We start from the raw sequence: 21291 nt of genomic DNA, 5'->3' as shown, positions 1-21291 counted from the left end.
GCTTTGCAGTGCCCATCCCTGCAGGTGTCCCCTGGGGGTGGCACTGAGTGCTCTGGGCTGGGGACAAGGTGGCCATGGGGCACAGCTGGCACTGCCTGGGCTGGGAGGGCTCTGCCAACACGAGGGATTTGGGCATTCTGTGTGGTTGTCCCAGGTTTCCCACAGAAGAAGCTCCAGGAGAAGGGGCAGGGACATGTCCAGGACTTGGGACATCAGCAGCTGCCCCCAGGTCTCCTCCCAGCACCACTGACAGGTGAATCCCCTTTTTGGGGCAGTCTGTGGCAGAGTCTGTGTCCAGAGCATTTCTGGCTGATCCCTGAGCATTCCCAGCCCTCTGCCTGCTTCTTCAGGGCTGTCACTTTTGGCACCTTGCTCTGGAAGGACACTGAAGGGATTCTGTGTTGGTTGATTTGATTTTCTCCTTGTCACCTTTAGAAACACCAGAGAGAAGCACTTGGACCCTCAAATCTCCTGTTCCCTTCCCCTTCAGATTTAGAACCAGCTTGTTCTGAGCAGGAACAGCACCCATGGAGCAGCTGGGGCTGGGCCAGGAGGGATTTAGGTTGGATTTTAGGGAAAGGTTCTTCCCCAGAGGCTGCTGGCACTGCCCAGGCTGCCCAGGGAATGGGCACGGCCCCGAGGCTGCCAGAGCTCCAGGAGCCTTTGGCCAGCACTGCCAGGGATGCCCAGCCTGGGCTTGGGGGGGGTCTGGGCAATCTGAGATTGGTGATTCTGTGGGTTCTGCCAGAGCTCCAGGAGCCTTTGGCCAGCACTGCCAGGGATGCCCAGCCTGGGCTTGGGGGGGGTCTGGGCAATCTGAGATTGGTGACTCTGTGGGTTTATTCCCACTTCAGGATATTCCATCATTCCATCAAATCCAGAAGGACATTTCCTTTAGTCCAGCAGAGGAGATGTTCCAGCCGAGCTGGACCCAGTGAGTTTCTTGTACCCTCATCCCACAGCCTTGAGCAGGGAGATGAGTCCTGGCCTTCCTCCCATGGAGATGAGTCCTGGCCTTCCTCCCATCCTTCCCCCCTGGGCTGGGCCCCTCCAACCCCTCAGCTCCAGGCTGGCTCAGGGGACAGGTCCTGCTGTCACCTCCTGTGGCCATGGGTCGGGTGGAAGGGGCTGCTGAGGGATTTTGGAGAGGAAGCAAAGCATTTCTTTGGGATTTTAGATGGATTTCTGGCATGAGGCTCTGAGCTGGGGCTTTCAGCACAAACTTCTGGGCTTGACTCATTTCCTAGCTGGGTTCTGCAGATCTCAGACCAGCCTGTGAGATTTTTGGGGAGCAGATCCCTTAGGAGAGCTTCCAACAAGTCTGGTTTTGTTTAGGACCATAACCAGTTCCTCAGTTGCCTTTTCAAACCCAGTCTGAGCGTGGTTCCAAGTCAGGCTGTCTGTACAAGCAGATGTTCACGTGGAGAAGACCTCACCTCCCCTTGCAAATCAAAGCTGCACTCTGGAGAGAGCTTTCATTCAGCAGCATTTCTCTCAAGGTGACCTCAGCTGTTCAAGAATGAAGGTTGCATTTGAAATGTCACTTATTTCCTCAGTCTAATGAGCCAGGGTGTCTTTAGATCATCAGAGGTCTGCTCATTACCAAAAGTTGTTTTTAATCCTGATCTGTGATGGGATTTAAAAGAATCCAAGCAGATTTTTGTCTGCCTTCCTGAACAAGGGTTTGGGGGGTGACTCGGTGCCTCTGGATGAATTCGCCTTTATTAGTTTCTAGGCTTTCTTCTGAGCACTTGGGATGGCATCATGAAAGTGGAAATGGCTGTTATCTTCAAAGGCCTCTTTTGTACTGACAAAACTTCACCTTGCCCACTGTATTAACAATCTATTGCCATCCTAATTAGTTCACATCAAGGTCAGTGTTTGGTGGGGAATAAAATGACTGTAAGCTCCAGAGAGCAAGTTTTTCTTCCACTGCTTTCATGCTGGAAAAGAGGAGGGAGCAGTGAAAGTGGAAAAGAGGAGATTGATGAGAACTTTTTCTTTATCTTTAGGCTAAAGGACTTGGGTACGGAGTAATTAATTCACAGCGTCAGGAACAACCTGTGGGACACCTGAGGCCACGTTGTGTTCACCCATTTATCCCCCAGTGAGCTGCAGAAACTCCTTCACTCCATTCTCCTTTTCTTTAAGGCATTGATTTCCCAGAGGGAATAAAACATCCAAGGGGCTTCCAGACTTGGATTTGTTTGAAATGCAGACCCAGAGTTGGGAATGTTTTACTGTGACAGGAACTTGTGAAAGGCATTGATTTCCCAGAGGGAATAAAACATCCAAGGGGCTTCCAGACTTGCATTTGTTTGAAATGCAGACCCAGAGCTGGGAATGTTTTACTGTGAGGAACTTGTGACAGCTCAGAGCAGCTGGGGCTGCCCTTGGATCCCTGGCAGTGCCAGGTTGGACACTGGGGCTGGAGCAGCCTGGGACAGGGGAAGGTGTCCCTGCCATGGCAGGGGTGGGATGAGATGAGTTTTAAGGTGTGGGACTGCACTCCAGGGGATCAGGACACCCTCACAGGAGCAGCAGGGTCGGGTCCAGCCCATGGCTGTGAAAGCTTTGCCCAGGAGAGGAAGGTGCAGCTTTGGCACCAGAATATGAGAAGGATTTAAAGCTCTTAGAGTGTCCAAAGGAGGGACATGAGGATGATGAAGGGTCTGGAGGGGCCACATGAGGAGAGGTTGTGTGAATTTGGATTGTCCAGCTGGAGCAGAGGGGGCTGAGGTCAGACTTCACTGGGACTGCAGCTCGTCCCAAGGGACAGCTCTGATCTCTGCTCTGGGACAGGGACAGCACCCTGGGATTGGGCCAGGAAGAATTTAGGTTGGATTTTAGGGAAAGGTTCTTGCCCAGAGGCTGCTGGCACTGCCCAGGCTGCCCAGGGAATGGGCACGGCCCCGAGGCTGCCAGAGCTCCAGGAGCCTTTGGCCAGCGCTGCCAGGGATGCCCAGGCTGGGATTTCGGGGGGGCTGGGCAGGGCAGGGGTGGCACTGGGTGATCCCTGGGGGTTTATTCCCACTCAGGATATTCCATAATTCCATGATTTAACCACATGTCTGCAAGCAGTGACTCAGTGGGGCTTCCAGGCGCTGGCTCAGGGAATATCTCTCCATTTCCTGCAGTCCTGCTTCGCCCCATGAAAGAGAAACTTCTGAGGTCTGTCCAGGCTGGGATTTCATTTCACTGAGCTGCAGCCATCTGTGCATTGTGTGTCTGACACAGTCATCGGGTATCTCTGCCATCGAGGAGAAAAATAGCTGTTCCCGGGCTGTGATTCACCCTGCTGGCTCGGCTGGGATGATCCCTTAGGGTGAAACATCTTGAACCCCACAGTGTCTGCTCTGCCCTGCTGGCAGCAAAGTCTGCAGTCTAGACAGGTAGCTCCGAGGTCGGCACCTCTCAGGTGGGCTGGGTGCTGCCCCGGGAGCTGGGGCAGCACAGACAGCGTTAATTCGCTTTATTCACAATTAACAGCTCGTGTTCAGTCTGCGTTCTCAGGGCACGGTTATAGGAATGTGCCCTCTGTTGACGGAGGAACAAAACTATCCTTGGTGTCCTTAAAAAGGAAAAAAAGCCCAGGAGTTTGTTTCTTTCCTCAATTAGGTAAAAAGACACCTCATAGAGCCTGGGGGGCTTCACCTCAAACTTAAGGATAGCAAATTGGACAGGAGCCAAAAAGTCCCGCCTGAGCAATTTTCTAGAAAAAGAAGAGAACAAAGAAACTAATCGCTTTTGTGAGGTGTTTTACCAGGAGCAGGAACTTCTTGCACCTAGCTCAGTTTTTCTCTGTAAAGAGTTTTGTTATTTTGCCTTTTATTAAAACTTTTTGCTTCCAACACTGCCACAGAAGCCATCCTGCTGATTTTCTGCCTTCTAAGGTAGCTGAGCAATCTCAGGTGTGATACAGACCTCCAAAAGCTTATGAGACCTGGCTCAAGGAGACCAAATATCCCAGGATTTCCCTGAGCGCTGCCCCCGCCTGAGCCCGGCACGGGAATGAAGCAGCACAAAGCAAATAAATCTCCCCGAGCTGTGGCTGTGGGTGAACTCTGCCTGCCGGGGTGACACCAGGTGATTCCCACGTGCTGTGACTCAGCTGAAGCCGAGCCTTGCCCTCGCCGTGCTCCAGCTCAAGCCAGGATTGCAGAATTCCTGGGGGGGCAGCAGGAATTCATCACTGCGAGCCATTCCCGCAGCTGGAGCGGCTCGGGGACAGCAGCGTGTGGCACCTGGGGCAGCTGAAGGCACAGGAGGGCACAGGAGGGGTCACCTGAGAGGGTTTGGCAGCTGAAGGCACAGGAGGGGACAGAAGGTGTCACCTGGCAGGGTTTGGCTCCTGAAGGCACAGGAGGTGTCACCTGGCAGGGTTTGGCAGTGGGAGAGCTCCCACAGGTGATTCCCTTGCAGATCAGAAGGGATCCTGGATCCCGCTGGAGCAGCTGAAGGTTCTGGAGGGCACAGGTGGCACAGGAGGTGTCACCTGGCAGGGTTTGGCACCTGAAGGCTGTGGAAGGACACAGGAGGTGGCACCTGGCAGGGTTTGGCAGTGGGAGAGCTCCCACAGGTGATTCCCTTGCAGATCAGAGGGGATCCTGGATTCCCCTGGAGCAGCTGAAGGTTCTGGAGGGCACAGGAAGTGTCACCTGGTAGGGTTTGGCACCTGAAGGCACAGGAGGGCACAGGAGGTGTCACCTGGCAGGGTTTGGGAGCTGAAGGAACAGGAGGGGACAGAAGGTGTCACCTGGCAGGCTTTGGCACCTGAAGGCTGTGGAGGGCACAGGAGGGGCCACCTGGAAGGGTTTGGCAACTGAAGGCACAGGAGGGGACAGAAGGTGTCACCTGGCAGGCTTTGGCACCTGAAGGCTGTGGAGGGCACAGGAGGGGCCACCTGGAAGGGTTTGGCAACTGAAGGCACAGGAGGGGACAGAAGGTGTCACCTGGCAGGCTTTGGCACCTGAAGGCTGTGGAGGGCACAGGAGGGGCCACCTGGAAGGGTTTGGCAACTGAAGGCACAGGAGGGGACAGAAGGTGTCACCTGGCAGGCTTTGGCACCTGAAGGCTGTGGAGGGCACAGGAGGGGCCACCTGGAAGGGTTTGGCAACTGAAGGCACAGGAGGGGACAGAAGGTGTCACCTGGCAGGCTTTGGCACCTGAAGGCTGTGGAGGGCACAGGAGGGGCCACCTGGAAGGGTTTGGCAACTGAAGGCACAGGAGGGGACAGAAGGTGTCACCTGGCAGGCTTTGGCACCTGAAGGCTGTGGAGGGCACAGGAGGGGCCACCTGGAAGGGTTTGGCAACTGAAGGCACAGGAGGGGACAGAAGGTGTCACCTGGCAGGCTTTGGCACCTGAAGGCTGTGGAGGGCACAGGAGGGGCCACCTGGAAGGGTTTGGCAACTGAAGGCACAGGAGGGGACAGAAGGTGTCACCTGGCAGGCTTTGGCACCTGAAGGCTGTGGAGGGCACAGGAGGGGCCACCTGGAAGGGTTTGGCAACTGAAGGCACAGGAGGGGACAGAAGGTGTCACCTGGCAGGCTTTGGCACCTGAAGGCTGTGGAAGGGCACAGGAGGTGGCACCTGGCAGGGTTTGGCAGTGGGAGAGCTCCCACAGGTGATTCCCTTGCAGATCAGAGGGGATCCTGGATTCCCCTGGAGCAGCGGAAGGTTCTGGAGGGCACAGGAAGTGTCACCTGGCAGGGTTTGGCCCCTGAGGGCTGTGGAGGGCACAGGAGGGGCCACCTGGAAGGGTTTGGCACCTGAAGGCACAGGAGGCTTTGGCAGCTCCCACAGGTGAATCCCCCTCAGATCGGATGGATTGCACTTCTCCCTGCGGATTTCAGGGGACAACAAGGGACAGCAGTGACCGCTCCAGGAGGTGCCATCCCCGCGTCCCCGTGCAGGTCACCAAGGACGCTGTGCCCTCCCACACAGGGACGCGGGTGTCACCGCCCGGGAGGGCACAGGGGTGGCACCAGCTGTCCCCACTGTGTCCCTGCAGTCCCGCTGTCCGTCCGGGCTTGGGGACAAACTCAGACAGGGCAGGACACGGCAGCGACACCGAGTCTGGCGGCTGCTCCGGGCAGCAGGGGAAGGTCAAGGCTGAATTTTTCTTTTTTTTTTTCATTCCTCCCCGGAGCGGGGAGGGAGGGAGGGAAGAGGAGGACGGGGGTGGCACGGAGTCTCCCTCCTGAACAAATACCTGCAGCTCTCGGGCTGACTCACACCTGCCAGACAAAGAACAATGCATCTTTAATTCGCAAAGCTCGCCGAGCTGTCAGCGGCTCCGGTGCCCAGAAGGGCCCGTCCCGCTCTCCCCGCAGCAGCACAGGGATGGTTTGTGTCTCACCGAGTTTGCACTGGGGCAGCAGTGATGGTGAAATTCTGCTTTTCGCACCGCGGGGCTGCCTGCACTGCCTGCTGCTTGCTGGTTTTAGGGGAGCCCAGAGAATGCTGCTGGTTTATTTGGGGTGCACGACGCGTGAAAAGCTCTGAGAAGCTCCCTCGGGCAGCATTAAACTTGAGGGATAAACATTATCTGTATAAACATACCCAAATATCCCCAGTTGCTTTCTCCTGCTGCCCTTAACACCATCTCCAAATATCTTGCTGTCACTGCAGCACCAACTTCCTTGTCACTCATGTGAGGAGAATGAAGGAAAATTTTTAAAAACACCCTTTGGGATGCACTCCTTTGGTTTTCCTCCTTCCCTGGCAGCTCTTTCTAAAGAAAAACTGGTGAAAAAATCTTCACCAGCACAGCTGGAACAGCCTCAGCCCCCTCCCTTGGAAAGTTTCTGATGCCTCAGCGTGGAGAAACTCCCTCATCCCCCATCCCAAAGGTTTTTTAGAGGCTCCAAACCCCCTCCAGCCTTCTCAAAACCCCAGGAGAGTGAAATTTTGTAGTGAAACAAAGCGAAAGCAAGCACTGAGTCTGGGAGGTGCCTGCCCAAGATCCCTCCCGCAGGGAATAGCCGGGGATTTGGGAGCCTCTCCCACCCCAGCCCCGTCTGTCACTGTCACTCCCAGCCAGAAGGAGCTGTCACCTGTCAGCAGCCCCTGAGACAGCAGGGACAGAGCTCCTCTTTTATAAATTCCCATGGAAAGGACGAACCCTTGGCACGCCGTCCCCGGGGGTGGCTCCGCGCTGTGCCCCCGGTGCCACAGGCTGGCACCGGGATGGGACCCACCCGGCAGGGGCAAAAAAAAAAAAAAAAGGAGCCGCTGGTGGAATTTTACAGTCGGCTCGGTAATTTTCCAGCTCCGAGAATGCCAGCCTTGTGCGGCCGCTGCCCTGCCCGGGATGGACTCGGCTTTTGGAAAGTCCCCCTTATTTATGCTAATGACTAATTGCTTCAGCTGCCGGCACCGCCACACCTTGCTCGCTGGGCTGGGGATTTGCTGCGTCCCGAAGGAGGCAGCGAGAGGGCGATTGAGTCATTTTGGATGCCTGGCTTCTGAGGGAGACGAGGTGGGAGTCATTCCACATCATTTCCCGATTTTTTTTTTGTGCTTCCCGCTGCTCCACCTGGAGCTGCTGGGGCAGGGGAAGGAGAGGGAAGAGAGGCAGAGACGGGAACGAGGTGATGGCAAAAGCAGGGAAGGAGGAAAGGCCAAAGTGGAAATTTATTTATTTCTTTTTTTAGGGCAGCTTTTGGCATCTTTCTGCCGAGCTGAAAAGTACACGGAGTATTTCTGTGCTCACAGGTCATTTCCTCGATTGGGCAAGACACCTCTGTGAATGAACAAGCCCAGTCAAGAGTTCCTTGCCTCACACTCCGAGGGAAGAAGGCAAAGTGACACCAGAAAAAAAAAAAAAAGTTTCCCTTTGGAACGATTAGAAAATCTAATTCAGATCAGATTTACAGATTTATATTCTATATTTTATATTTTTTATATTTTAATTTTTTACATATATTTTATATTTTATGCTCCCGGGTGCCCCAGGGTGGCACCCCCGGGCTGCTCCCGGCTCTCACCCAGCTCCAGGCCGGATCTGCCGAGCCGCTTTTGGGCTTTGTTGCGTGTGAGTGACAGAAATTTGTGCAACCCGCGAGAGAAAAGCCTGGCAGCAGCGGTTTCGCAACTCCCGCGGCCGTGCCGGGGATGGGGGGAGGATTTTGTGGGACAGGAATCGTGGGTGATGGAGTGAGCAGCGCTCAGGGCTGCCCGCGCCGCCTCTGCCCCTCCTGGCTGGGCAAAAATCACCTGGAGGAGGTGACTGGGGCAGGGAATCGCGGCTGGGAGAGGGCAGGTGTGATTTGGGAGGGTGGAAGGCGAGGGAGGGCAGGCAGCCCGGCAGGAAGGGAATGAGAGGAGGATGAAGGGAATGAGAGGAGGATGAAGGCGGCAGTGAGAGGGAATGAGAGGAGGATGAAGGTGGGAATGAGAGGAGGATGAAGGCGGGAATGAGAGGGGGATGAAGGCGGGAATGAGAGGGGGATGAAGGTGGGAATAAGAGGGGGATGAAGGGAATGAGAGGGGGATAAAGGTGGCAGAGAGAGGGAATGAGGGATTGAGAGGAGGATGAAGGGAATGAGAGGGGGATGAAGGTGGGAATCAAAGGGGGATGAAGGTGGCAGTGAGAGGAAGATGAAAATAATGAGAGGAGGATGAAGGCAATAAGAGGGGGATGAAGGTGGGAATGAGAGGAGGATGAAGGGAGTGAGAGGGAGATGAAGGCAGCAGTCTGGCCCGCTCCGAGGTGTACCTGCTCCGAGCCCTGACTCCCACCGTGCCGCTGCTTCCCGCAGCTGCCAGGATCGCGGGATCCCGCCGGGAGCCGGGCTGGGAGCAGCGGGAGTGTGTGACCTGTGGGGACACACCGGGCTGTGACTGCGGGGACACAACGAGCTGTGACTGCGGGGACACACCGGGACACACCGGGCTGTGACTGCTGGGACACACCGGGCTGTGACTGCGGGGACACAGAACTGTGACTGTAGGGACACACCGGGCTGTGACGACACACTGAGCTGTGACTGTGGGGACACACCGGGCTGTGACTGTGGGGACACACCGAGCTCTCCCGGGTCACAGTGAGCTCAGCCACATCCACACTTCCCTGGCAGCCCCTGACGCTCTGGGATCTGTCCCTGCTTTGGGTTTGGAGCTTTTAACAACGCTGTTTTCTGGTCAGGATATAGAGACCTTGTGGGGGTTTCCTTTTCCTTGCAGGCAGTGTGCTGTGGTTGGTTTGTTTGCTGTATGGAAATAGGCAGTGTGCTGTGGTTGGTTTGTTTGCTGTATTGAGGGAGGGGGTTTTTGCTGTGGCCTCAAAGAAAAATCTGACCTGGGATTTATGAATCACCCGCTGAAAATTGCTGATTTATGGCTTCCTAGGGCTGCCGGGATAACAACGTTTTTGGAGGGATCCTTTAATTTTTCCAAGAGAAGTCGTGGCTGCCCCTGGATCCCTGGTAGTGCCCAAGGCCAGGCTGGACACTGGGGCTGGAGCAGCCTGGCACAGTGGAAGGTGTCCCTGCCATGGCAGGGGTGGCACTGGGTGGGATTTAAGGTCCTTCCCAACCAAACCACTCTGGGATTTTGTGATTCCATGAGGTGTGCCGTATATTGTGCCCCCTCCAGAACAGAATCACGTGGAATTACCATCCCAGGACTTTCTGTTTCTATGTCCCAGAGATTTCTGCATCCTCTGTGCTTTGGGGCAGTTTCCCACCGTGTCCTGTGAGAGCTCAGGAGCTGTGCTGTGCTTTTGGCAGAGGCCTTGACCCTTCATCTTGTGCGGTGTGAAGGAAGTTCTTATAATCCCAGAATGGTTTGGGATGGAAAGGACCTTAAATCTCCTCTTTCTGCACCCTGCCCTGAGCACGACACCATTCAGGGGATCAGGTTACTCTGCATTATGTCCTGGGCTGTCAAGAACAGCTTCGGAGCCAAACTCTGCTCTGTGTCACACCCAGGAAAGGACAGGAAAGGTTCCTGTGGCTGGCAGGTGTTTGTTTGTCCCCTTTCCCCGGGCAGGTCCTGCTGAGCAGGAATGGCTCCAGGTCTGGGTGGATCCACCAGGGGCTGCGAGGATGGGAAGGGCCTGGAGGGGCTGTCCGAGGAGAGACCGGGGGGGATTCGGATTGTCCAGCTGGAGCAGAGGAGACCGAGGGGAGACTCAGTGGGATTGCAGCTCATCCCAAGGGACAGCTCTGATCTCTGCTCTGGGACAGGGACAGCACCCAGGGAGCAGCTGGAGGGATTTAGGTTGGATTTCAGGAATTTTCTTCCCCAGAGGCTGCTGGCACTGCCCAGGCTGCCCAGGGAATGGGCACGGCCCCGAGGCTGCCAGAGCTCCAGGAGCCTTTGGCCAGCGCTGCCAGGGATGCCCAGGGTGGGATTTGGGGGGTCTGGGCAGGGCAGGGTGGCACTGGGTGATTCCCACTCAGGATATCCCAACATTCCGTGCCCCCTCCTGTGCACCCAGCGCTGCCAGGGATGCCCAGGCTGGGATTTTGGGGGTCTGGGCAGGGCAGGGGTGGCACGGGGTGATTCCCACTCAGGATATTCCATCATTCCGTGCCCCCTCCTGTGCATCCCTCTCTTGGACACCCACAGTGCCCTGGGATGCATTTTTAGGCAATTCCCCGTTGGGAACAAGCAGGAGCCGTTCCCAGAGCGCTGTGAGGGCTCGGGGAAGCCGCAGCTCGGGGTTTTTGGGGGGTTTTTGGGGGGATTTGGGGAGGTCCGGGGGGGGTCCGGGGGCTCCGCTGCCCGGAGCGCCAGCGCCACCCAGCGGCCACAGCGCGCAACTGCCCCCGCGGGCACAGCTGGGCCAGCGAACATCTGGAGAAACATCTGGGGAAACAGCTGGAAAACCAGCCGGGAAACCCGCCCGAAGGGGAGACCCGCTCTCGGCAGTTGTTTTCACCCCGTCCCTCCCCCCCCCACCCAGAGCGCGCTTGGTTAAATCGTTAAAGGTTGCGCAACATCTGCGCGGGTTAATTACAGCTGTTAATTACAGCTGCTGAGCGCCCGGAGAACGCGGCGATTTCGGGGCAATAAAACAAGACGAGGCACGAAAGATGATGGTTCAATAGTCGGTGCTTAATGGGGTGTTAGGCGGGAGGGAAGGGGACGGGAGAGCTCGTGACTGCAGGAGAGAGGTGTGAATTATTGCACCATAATTCTGGCCCTGCAGGGGCTGGGTGCAATTAATAATTGTTCTCATGTTTGAAATGCGTTTTCTCACACCATAAAAAAGCAGAAATGGAAAGTAATCGCTAGTGGGAGAAGCGCTGGGAGGAGCGGGCAGAGACTTCCCTGGGTTTGTGTTGTTTTGAGCTGCTTTTCAATGATTTGGGGGATCCTGCCGTGCCGACCCAAAACTCTTCGGGTTATTTGTGTTGAAGTAGCTCTGCCTGGAAATCTCTTCACAGATATTCCAAGCTGGGAAGCAGCTCCCGTTTATTTGCAGCAGATTTTCACCAGATTCACTTCACCCACTTCAGTTCCCCATGACAAGCTACCTGAGCCCTCTTTATTTGGAAAGCAGGTAAGACTTTGTTGCTTTTTTTTTTTTTTATGGGTTTAATTCCAACCCATTCCAGATTAATTTTGGGAAACCTGAAAACTGAAGGAAAGCAGGTATCCTCAAAATAAAATACTGTTTGAGGCCCTTGATCCAGCAGCTGGAAATGCAAACTTTACTGGGAGCTGGGTCTGCCTCTTGGTACTGAAATTGGGCCATAAAAATGCACTTCCAGGGATGCTTTTCTCCACTTTTTATTAAAAAGAACTGGGAGGGTGGTGCCTGGGGTTATCAGCACAACCTGCTTTCGTGTGTGTACATCTATAATTCACTATATTAACATCCCTCAATAGAGAGCAGCCCCTTAACCAGGCTGATGGCAAAAAGGGAATCTTTAAGAGCGAGTTCAGGGATTGGGAATGCAGGTACCAAGACAGAAAATTGATTGGTTGTTTGAACCTTCACTTAAGAAAGACTTAATGGGATGAGGAGATTAATAAAGGGGGTCTCTGGGGCTGCTGGCATTGCTTTAGGGACCCCAGAGGTCAAGATAACAGGAAATGGATGGGGCAGGTCAGGTACTTCCAGGATTTTTGTGGACGTTCTTACAGAGATTTCAGTTCATTATTTGATTTTTAGTCAAGAAGTGGCTTTTGTGCACTGATGTTTTTCCTTCTGGGATGCATTGGGATGAGCACATGGCCCCAGAGCCACGGGCAGGGCCTGAGCCCAGCAATTCCCCTCACAGGAGGCACAACTTCTGCCCTGGGCAGGGACCGAGCTGGAGCAGAGCCCAGGCAGGGGCTTGAGTCTCCTCCGTGGCACATTCCAGGATATTATCCCACAATCCTGAGCTCTGGGGTGACCCAAAGGTGGCACCGGTGACCCCCAGGGTGCCTCCAGCCTCACCCGTCCTGGGGTGCTCATGTCAGTGGCACTGAAAGAAAGAAACCAGATTTAAATCCTCTTCTCTCAGTGGTTTAAACCTGTGACAAGATCCTGCTTCCTTCATCTTGTCAGGCGTCTTCCTGCTGGTGTCTGTGGGATGCTGGAATCCTGGTATTCTGGTGTGCTGGAATTCTGGGATTGTGGGATTCCGATATTTGGAGATTCTGGGATTCCTGGATTCTGAGAGTCCAAGATTCCAGGATTCCAGAATTTCAAGATTCCAGGATTCTTGGGTTCTGGGGTTCTGGAATTCTGAGATTCCAAGATTCTGGAATTCTGGGATTGTGCTGTTCTGGGATTCTGGAATTCTGAGATTCTGGGATTCCAAGATTCCAGGATTTTAGGATTGCAGGCTTCTGGGATTCTGAGATTCCGGGATTCTGGTGTTCTGTGATTCCAGGATTCTGGGCATCCGAGATTCCAGGATTCCAGAGTTTGGGGATTCTGGGATTCTGAGATTCTAGAATTCTGGGATTCTGAGACTCCGGGACTTCGGGATTGCAGGCTTCTGGCATTTGGGATTCTGAGATTCTAGAATTCTGGGATTCCGAGACTCCGGGACTTCGGGATTGCAGACTTCTGGCATTCTGGGATTCTGAGATTCTGGGATTCTGACTTGGGATTCTGGGATTCCAAGATTCCATTATTTTGGGATTGCAGGCTTCTGGGATTCCGAGGTTCTGGAATTCTGGGATTCCAGAATTCTGGGATTCTGAGATTCCAGGATTCTGACTTGGGATTCCAAGATTCCGGGATTCTTGGGATTTTGGAATTCCGGGATTCTGAGATTCCAAGATACCAGGATTTCGGGATTGCAGGCTTCTGAGATTCCGGGATTCTGGTGCTCTGGAATTCTGGTGTTCCAAGATTCTGAGATTCTGGGATTTCGGAATTCTAGGATTCCAGGATTCTGGAATTCCAGGATTCTGGAATTCTGGGATTCTGAGATTCCAGTATTCTGGGATTCCAGGATTCCAGGGTGCAGCTGAGCAGACCCCTCGAAAAGGGGGTGACAGAGGGACCCGTGGCAGAGCACAGCCAGGGTTCCTGGGCAGGACTGGATGAGGCACTTTCCATGCCCTGGCTGGGATTCCCTACTGGAATTCTGCTGCTGGGATTCCAGGACTCGGGAGAGATCCTGAAATCCATGGATTGCCTGCTGAAATTCAGGAGCAGTGACTGAATAACTCCATTTCAGAGCCAAAAGCTGCAGTGCCACCCCAAGTCCTGGCTCGCTCTTTGGGGCGTTTATTTTATTTGGGATGATTTGGGGCGTTTATTTTATTTGGGATGATTTGGGGCATTTATTTTATTTGGGATGATTTGGGGCATTTATTTTATTTGTGATGATTTGGGGTGTTTATTTTATTTGGGAAGATTTGGGGCGTTTATTTTATTTGGGATGATTTGGGGCGTTTATTTTAATGCCACCCCCAGAGATTGGATTCCCTCCTGTCCCTCGCTGTGCCCTTTAATAAACTCTGACCATAAATTAACAGCCAGGTGATGCTGCAATTCAGAACACAACAGCTTTTGTGCTCTTTTTGTTCCTCTTGAAGCCCATTTGATGCAGTTGGATGTTGCTTTTTTACCAACATGAGTCAACTGATTTTATTTTGAAGGATGGCTGCCTGAAAAAAAAATTAAATATTAATAATATCTGAATTTGAACTTGTTACTCAGCAGAAAAATCCAATTTCAATCTGCAACTTCACCAGTGGCTTTTGAGAAGCTGGGGGTTTTGTGTAAATCCTGCCTCGTAAACAGATGGAACAAACAAAATGTAAAACTCATCTCCTTAAAGAACAACAAAAGAATATTTTCCAGATGGGCATTCTGATGAGAGATCAAAGTCCTCATCTCAGACTTGGGAAATTTTCCCTTCCTTGCTGGTATCAGTTTTATCTGCATGCAGATCATCCAGAATTAGTTTTGGGGTTTTTTTGTTTGGTGTTTTTTTTTTTGAACAAAGGCAATTGTCTTAAAGGAGCTGCAGGGGGATGCTCTTAAAGCTGAAGAAAATAGAAAAGATTTTACTAAAAATAGGGGGGGAAATTGGGTGGGTAAAGGGGAGAGGAAACTGTTTGATTCCTTTGGTTTATAAAAAAATGAGATATTTCAAAATCTCAGCTTCACCTGCAAAATGAAACAAGCAGGAAAGAATTGAGGCAACTGATTTGGACCAATTCCTTTTTGGGCTTCTTTGATTCCAAACCTCATCCAAATGGGCCCTGTGGCCAGAGAAGAATCCCTTGGTGGTTTTATGGAGTCTGCATCCGCCAGGAACTGCAGTGACAAGGGGGGAATGCAGGGACAGCACCCAGGGAATGGCTTCAAAGTAGGATTTGATGGGATCTTGGCAATGAGGAATTGCTCCCTGGCAGGGTGGGCAGGGGCTGGGATGGAATTCCCAGAGCAGCTGGGGCTGCCCCTGGATCCCTGGCAGTGCCCAAGGCCAGGCTGGACACTGGGGCTGGAGCAGCCTGGCACAGGGGAAGGTGTCCCTGCCATGGCAGGGGGGCACTGGGTGGGATTTGAGGTCTCCTTGATGCCCTGCATGACAATTTGTGGCTAAAAGAGCTGTGAACACGCAGCCCCAAAGACTGAGGAGGAGTTTTCTCCTTGGAAATGTTAATCTGGTTTTCCATCTCTTCTTCTCTGGTGTTAGGGCATGGTTTGGACTTGATAATTTAAAGGTCTGTTCCAAATGAGAGATTCTGTGTGTAATTTTGTGTGTAGTTTTTCCTGCTTGGTATTAATGGGAAACAGCAAAAAAGCTTTGCAAGGAAAAAAAAATTAAAATAAAATGAAATAAATTGAAATGAAATAAAATAATAAAAAATGAATAAAATAAAATAAAATAAAATAAAATAAAATAAAATAAAATAAAATAAAGGTATAGAAAGAAACCATGGGTGTGTTTGTGCTTGCAGACAGCCGGCAGGTGCAGCCCTCTCCTCCCTGGTCCTACGACCAGTCCTACCAGTACCTGGGCTCCATCGCCACGCCCGCCGTGCACCCGGCCACGCCCATCTCACCTGGCCGGGCGGGCGGCATGACCTCGCTCACGGCCGAGCTCTCCAGCCGCCTCTCCGGTAAGGACACGGCCCCGGGGGAAAACTATCCCCCTGTCCCCACCCCTGCTGCCCCCAAGCCAAGGGGACCTTCCCTGGTGGCACTGTCCCCACCCCTGGTTCTCCATGACAAAGGGACGTTCTCCAGTGACAGACTTGTGGCTTTGTCCCCAACCCTGGGCTGTCCATGCAAAGGGGACCTTCTCTGGTGGCAAACTGGTGGCACTGTCCCCACCCCTGGTTCTCCATGACAAAGGGACGCTCCCCCAGGGGGAAACTGCTGGCTCTGTACCCACCCTGCAATCTGGCTGCCAAGGGGACCTTCCCTGGTGGAAAACTGGTGGCCCTGTCCCAAATCCTGTGCCTTCCATGACAAAGGGACGTTCTCCAGTGACAGACTTGTGGCTTTGTCCCCAACCCTGGGCTGTCCATGCAAAGGGGACCTTCTCTGGTGGCAAACTGGTGGCACTGTCCCCACCCCTGGTTCTCCATGACAAAGGGACGCTCCCCCAGGGGGAAACTGCTGGCCCTGTCCCCACCCTGCCCTCTCCGTGCCAAGGGGACCTTCCCTGGTGGCAAACTGGTGGCTCTGTACCCAACCCTGCTGTCCCCACGCCAAGGGGACCTTCCCTGGTGGAAAGCTGGTGGCCCTGTCCCCAACCCTGTGTTCTCCATGACAAAGGGACATTCTCCAGTGACAGACTTGTGGCTTTGTCCCCAACCCTGGGCTGTCCATGCGAAGGGGACCTTCTCTAGTGGCAAATTGGTGGCCCTGTCCCTACCCCTGCTGCCCCTAAGCCAAGGGGACCTTCCCCAGCAACAAACTGGTGGTCCTGTCCCCAATCCTGGGTTCTCCATGCCAAGGGGACCTTCCCTGGTGACAAACTGGTGGTCCTGTCCCCAATCCTGGGTCCTCCATGCCAAGGGGACCTTCCCTGATGGAAAACTGGTGGCCCTGTACCCAGTCCTGCACCTTCCATGACAAAGGGACATTCTCCAGTGGCAAACCCGTGGCTTTGTCCCCAACCCTGGGCTCTCCATGCCAAAGGGACCTTCCCGGCCAAGGGGACCTTCCCTGATGGAAAACTGGTGGCCCTGTACCCAGTCCTGCACCTTCCATGACAAAGGGACATTCTCCAGTGTCAAACCTGTGGCTTTGTCCCCAACCCTGGGCTCTCCATGCCAAGGGGACCTTCCCCAGTAGCAAACTGGTGGCCCTGTCCCCACCCCTGGGCCTTCCATGCCAAAGGGACCTTCCCTGGTGACAACCTGTGGCCCAGGTGCTGCCCCAGCCCCTCAGGGGCTCTCTGGGCAAAGCTCATTCCGAGGTTTTGGGGATTTGTGGGAAGAGCAGAGAAAGAGAGAGTTTTAATGAATGAGCTGTGCTTGTGACAAACCAATCCCAGACTGGGCTGGGAAGGATCTCAAAGGTCATGGAGTGCCAGCTGTGCCCCATGGCCACCTTGTCCCCAGCCCAGAGCATGAGTGCCACCTCCAGCCCTTCCCTGGTGACCCCCACCCCCTCCCTGGGCAGCTCTTCCCAAGGCCTGACCACCCTTTCCAGGAGGAAATTCCCTCTGGTGTCCAGCCTGAATCCCAGACTGGGATTTGGGGTTTGGGGTGGGAGGAACCTTAAAGCCCATCTCGTTCCCACCCCTGCCAGGGACAGGGACACTTCTCACTGCCCAGGTTGCTCCTGGGGTTGGGAGACCAACAGAGTTTGTCAAAAAAGAAGGAAAATTAGGAAAAGCAGCACTTTGAAGGTTTAGGGAGCAATTAAAATTATTTAGATTGCCAAGGAAAGGATGGTATTCCAAGATATTCCAGGATATTCCAGCTCTGTTTCCTTCCTTCCCTCTAAATCCAGAGCAGAGCACAGCAGGTTTTGGGTGGACATTGGCTGCAGGATGGTGGGGTTGGACATTTTAGATGTTGCACTGGATTTTCTTGTTTTCCATGTCCATCAAATTGTCCTGCAGAGCTTTAGAAGCCACCAGAAAAATGGGAGTGAAAGCCAACCCGATTCCACCCAGTTTAACCGTCCCTGACCTGCACATCTTGAAGCAATCTGTGTGTGCAGCAGCAGGAATTTTTCTATAAAGGAGTGAGAGCCATATCATTCTAATTTGCATACAGCTTTTGCAAAAATCCCTCCTTTAGCTCCACATCTTGCTCTCGTTTGAAGGCTCAGGGCTTCTTCTGAGATCAGAGGGAAGCACTTGAACGTGCTCCAGCCTGCTCTGTTGTTGTCATGTAGAGCTTGCTTTGAAAGCCTCACACCAAATCTAAATTATTTGTTAGTTCTGGGTGGTAAGTGCATTGTAGAGAGGACTGAAAGCATGGGGAACTTTTCAGAAAAAGGCATTTCTTCTTTTTAAAGGAAGTCTCTAAAATGTATCATTCTTTATTTACACAGAATTAGAAATCAAAAATCTAAAAAATTAGAATTCCCGTTAGTTCTCCTCCAGGATCCCCAGGTTCTTTTCCACAGAGCTGCTTTTTGTGCCCATGGCCACAGGGATTTTCCTTGGAGCTGGCAGAGCTTCTCATGCCTTGTGAAGGAACCTAGAAAGGTTTTGTTCCCACGTCAGCATCCTTCTTTTCCTGTTCTAATTCCTTACATTAAATGTCATTCAGCATTCCTGGGAAAATCCATCACAACCTTTTCTGTCACCCACACTTGAAAAGAAAATTTCTCTTTGGCAGAACAAAGAGCAAATTTGAGGAGGATTTTAGGCCCTCCCAACTTAAGACCTGGTGTCTCCAAGGAAAAAACAACAATGTGGGATATTTGAACCATCTTGACATTAAATGTCATTACTCTGCTTTTTGCCAGGGCAGAACAAACTCTCCTGTGATTCACGATGTATCCAGGCAATTTTAGGAAGTTTCTCAGGAATGAGGTGTGGAAGTAACATTTAAAATCTGGCAGATGCCACCTTAACCTTGCCTCCTCCAGAGCTCCTGCAGCTCCATCCCATCGTGTGTTTTCCCATGTTAAACCTAAAGGTGACAGGGTTTAGGGGAATTGAATGTGTTCCCATTAATTTGGGGGAAAAAAAAAAGGATGGTAAATTCTGAAGGAAGCAAACAGCAAGCTCAGAGCTCTCCTGAGAAATTAAGAGGAGCTCCTCAAGGTGGGCTGATGTGTCCTGATGAGCTTTCAGAGCTTGGCTCTGGAGCGTGTCTGCTCCAAGAATCCCAGACTCAGTCTGCTCCAGCTTGGAATCTGGGGAGAGCCAAGAGCTTTGTTTTCCCTCTGCTCCTCCTCAGGAGTATTTCCTTCAGCACACGGCTCCTCGGCTGCAGACTCCACGCCCTGGCTGCCAGGAGAAGTTGTCTTTCTTCTGGAAAGATTTTTTTTTTTTCCGTAATTATTGTTGTTATCTTAACCAGGAAGAGCTGGCAGCTCTGGGGATGAGACCTTCCATTAACCTGAGTCATGGTGAGGATCCTTCCTAAAGAGGATCTGCTCCTCTTGTTTAATCCAGGCAGGGAAAGAGAGGATGGGACTGGACGTAATTCCATGGATGTCAGAAAAAGCAGAGCAGGATCTGACTCTCCTGTGGAACATTTCAGAGTGAGACAAGAGGGGCTGTGCCAGGGAGGCTCAGCTGGGACAGCAGCAGGAATTTGCCCATGGAAAGGGTGCTCAGGCCTTGGCAGGGGCTGCCCAGGGAGCTTTGCAGTGCCCATCCCTGCAGGTGTCCCCTGGGGGTGGCACTGAGTGCTCTGGGCTGGGGACAAGGTGGCCATGGGGCACAGCTGGCACTGCCTGGGCTGGGAGGGCTGTGCCAGCACCAGGGATTCTGTAAGCAGCTGGGGAAGGGGCTGGAGCCCCAGGAGGGGCTGAGGGAGCTGGGAAAGGAGCTCAGACTGGAGAAAAGGAGGCTCAGGGGGGACCTTTGAAGGGAACAGGGACAGGAGCAGAGGGAACGGCCTCAGGCTGGGCCAGGGCAGGAATTTCCCCATGGAAAGGGTTCTCAGACCTTGGCAGAGGCTGCCCAAGGAAGTCTGGAATGCCCATCCCTGCAGGTGCCCAGGGAAGGCCTGGACGTGGCACTCAGGGCAACAAGCTGGGCACGGGGCACAGCCAGGCCTCGACGATCTCAGAGGCTCCTCCCGACCCGATGAATTCTGAGCATCCCATAACATTCCTCTGCCTCCCTTCCCTCCCCTTCCCCCAGGAGCCTCCGACCTGACGGCGTTCAGCGACCCCCGGGTGGGCATCGACCGCTCCTTCCCGGCGCTGCCGTCCATCTCCGACCCTCGCATGCACTACCCGGGCGCCTTCACCTACACGCCCACGCCCGTCAGCTCCGCCATCGGCATCGGCATGTCGGCCATGTCCACGGCCACCAGGTACCACACGTACCTCCCGCCGCCCTACCCCGGCTCCTCCCAGGCTCAGGGCAGCCCCTTCCAGACCAGCTCCCCCTCCTACCACCTGTACTACGGCACCTCGGCCGGCTCCTACCAGTTCTCCATGATCTCGGGCGGGGACCGCTCGCCGCCGCGCATCCACCCGCCCTGCACCAACGCCTCCACGGGCTCCACGCTGCTCAACCCCAACCTGCCCAACCAAAGCGACGTGGTGGAGGCCGAAGGCAGCCACAGCAACTCGCCCACCAACATGGCCAGCACGGCCAGGCTGGAGGAGGCCGTGTGGAGGCCGTACTGAGGAGGTCGGAAGGAGCTCGAGGGTCAGGACTGACGGACTTCCCATTTCCCGGCGCCCGGAGGGATGCCAGAAACTTCCCCGCCGCGTTCATCCACGAGTTTCAGGAGCAAACCCTTCGGAAGTCAGCGCTGCCAGGGGTGGTGGCTCTCGTCGCCAGGCCCTGGTGGAGCCGCGTCGCTCCGGCAAAGAATTCCCGGCAGGAGAACGAGCTTCTGGGAAGGAGGACGGCCCAGCTGGTGGTGCAGAGGTAGCGAGGGTGGGTAGAAGGGTATCCAGCCTGATTCCAGGCCTGTGGCTTCCCAACGTGCCTGGGCTTGAAGGTCTCCACAGCCCTAAAAGAGAGTTTTGGTTAATTTCTATTTTTAAGACTTAAAACCTTAAAAAAACCCCCAAATCTCAGCGAGTTTACTGCATCTTAGGGACATCTTAAGTGTAAGGAAGTATAGGAAGATTCCCAGAGGGAAACTGTGAACGCTTCTGTTTTAGCAATGCTGTGAATGAGAGGTTTTATATGTTGGACTTCATTCTTTCTTTTTCTTTGTTTTGTTTGTATATTCCAAAGAATATGGAGTTTTTTTATTACTGGGGTTTTTTGTTTTGTTTTGTTTTGGGTTTAGGTTTTTTGGTGTTTTTTGGTTTTGTTGGGATTTTTTTTTAGGATGCAGCTCATCCTGCTTTGCATCTTATTTGTTTTATTTCTCTTGGCACCTTATAAATTGCAAAAAAAAAAAAAAAAAAAGATTTTGCTCTTTATTTTGTTTTAATCATGCTTGCTTCTTTCTTGCTTTGTCAACTGAAAGAATCAGCCCCTTTTTCAATGAGTTAATTTAACTTTTTATCTCTTTGACTTTTTTTTTTTTTTTTAACACAATGGCTACAGCCTTGGGTCATTTTCAACTACTGTATTTCTTTGATGAGTTCATTGATATTTATGCCTGATATTTAGACTTTTCTTATTTGTTGATACTATTATTATTTAAATATGCCTATATTAAAAAAAAATATCAGCAATTGCCTTTTTTTGGTAGCAGCCAAAGTCAAATTTCTCATGTTGAAAAAGGCTGGAATAACGATGGGCAAAAGTGACCTCTTAATTCCC

At 53.0% G+C, this 21291-nt stretch overlaps 1 protein-coding gene across 1 annotated transcript in view; it reads left to right on the top strand.

Annotated features, from left to right (window-relative positions):
* Positions 1 to 20772, top strand: part of RUNX1 (RUNX family transcription factor 1) — an 82499-nt gene extending 61727 nt beyond the window's left edge. Inside the window, exons 5-6 of the mRNA XM_041402109.1 lie at positions 15371 to 15532; positions 19699 to 20772. Of these exons, the coding sequence (XP_041258043.1) occupies positions 15371 to 15532; positions 19699 to 20192 (656 nt within the window). The 3' untranslated portion in view covers positions 20193 to 20772. The remainder of the gene's footprint in view (positions 1 to 15370; positions 15533 to 19698) is intronic.
* Positions 20773 to 21291: the final 519 nt, after the last annotated feature.

This window comes from Onychostruthus taczanowskii, unplaced genomic scaffold (assembly GCF_017590055.1).
Source record: "Onychostruthus taczanowskii isolate IOZ18803 unplaced genomic scaffold, ASM1759005v1 scaffold192, whole genome shotgun sequence".
Lineage (NCBI taxonomy): Eukaryota > Metazoa > Chordata > Aves > Passeriformes > Passeridae > Onychostruthus > Onychostruthus taczanowskii.
This window is presented reverse-complemented; position numbering and strand designations above follow the sequence as displayed.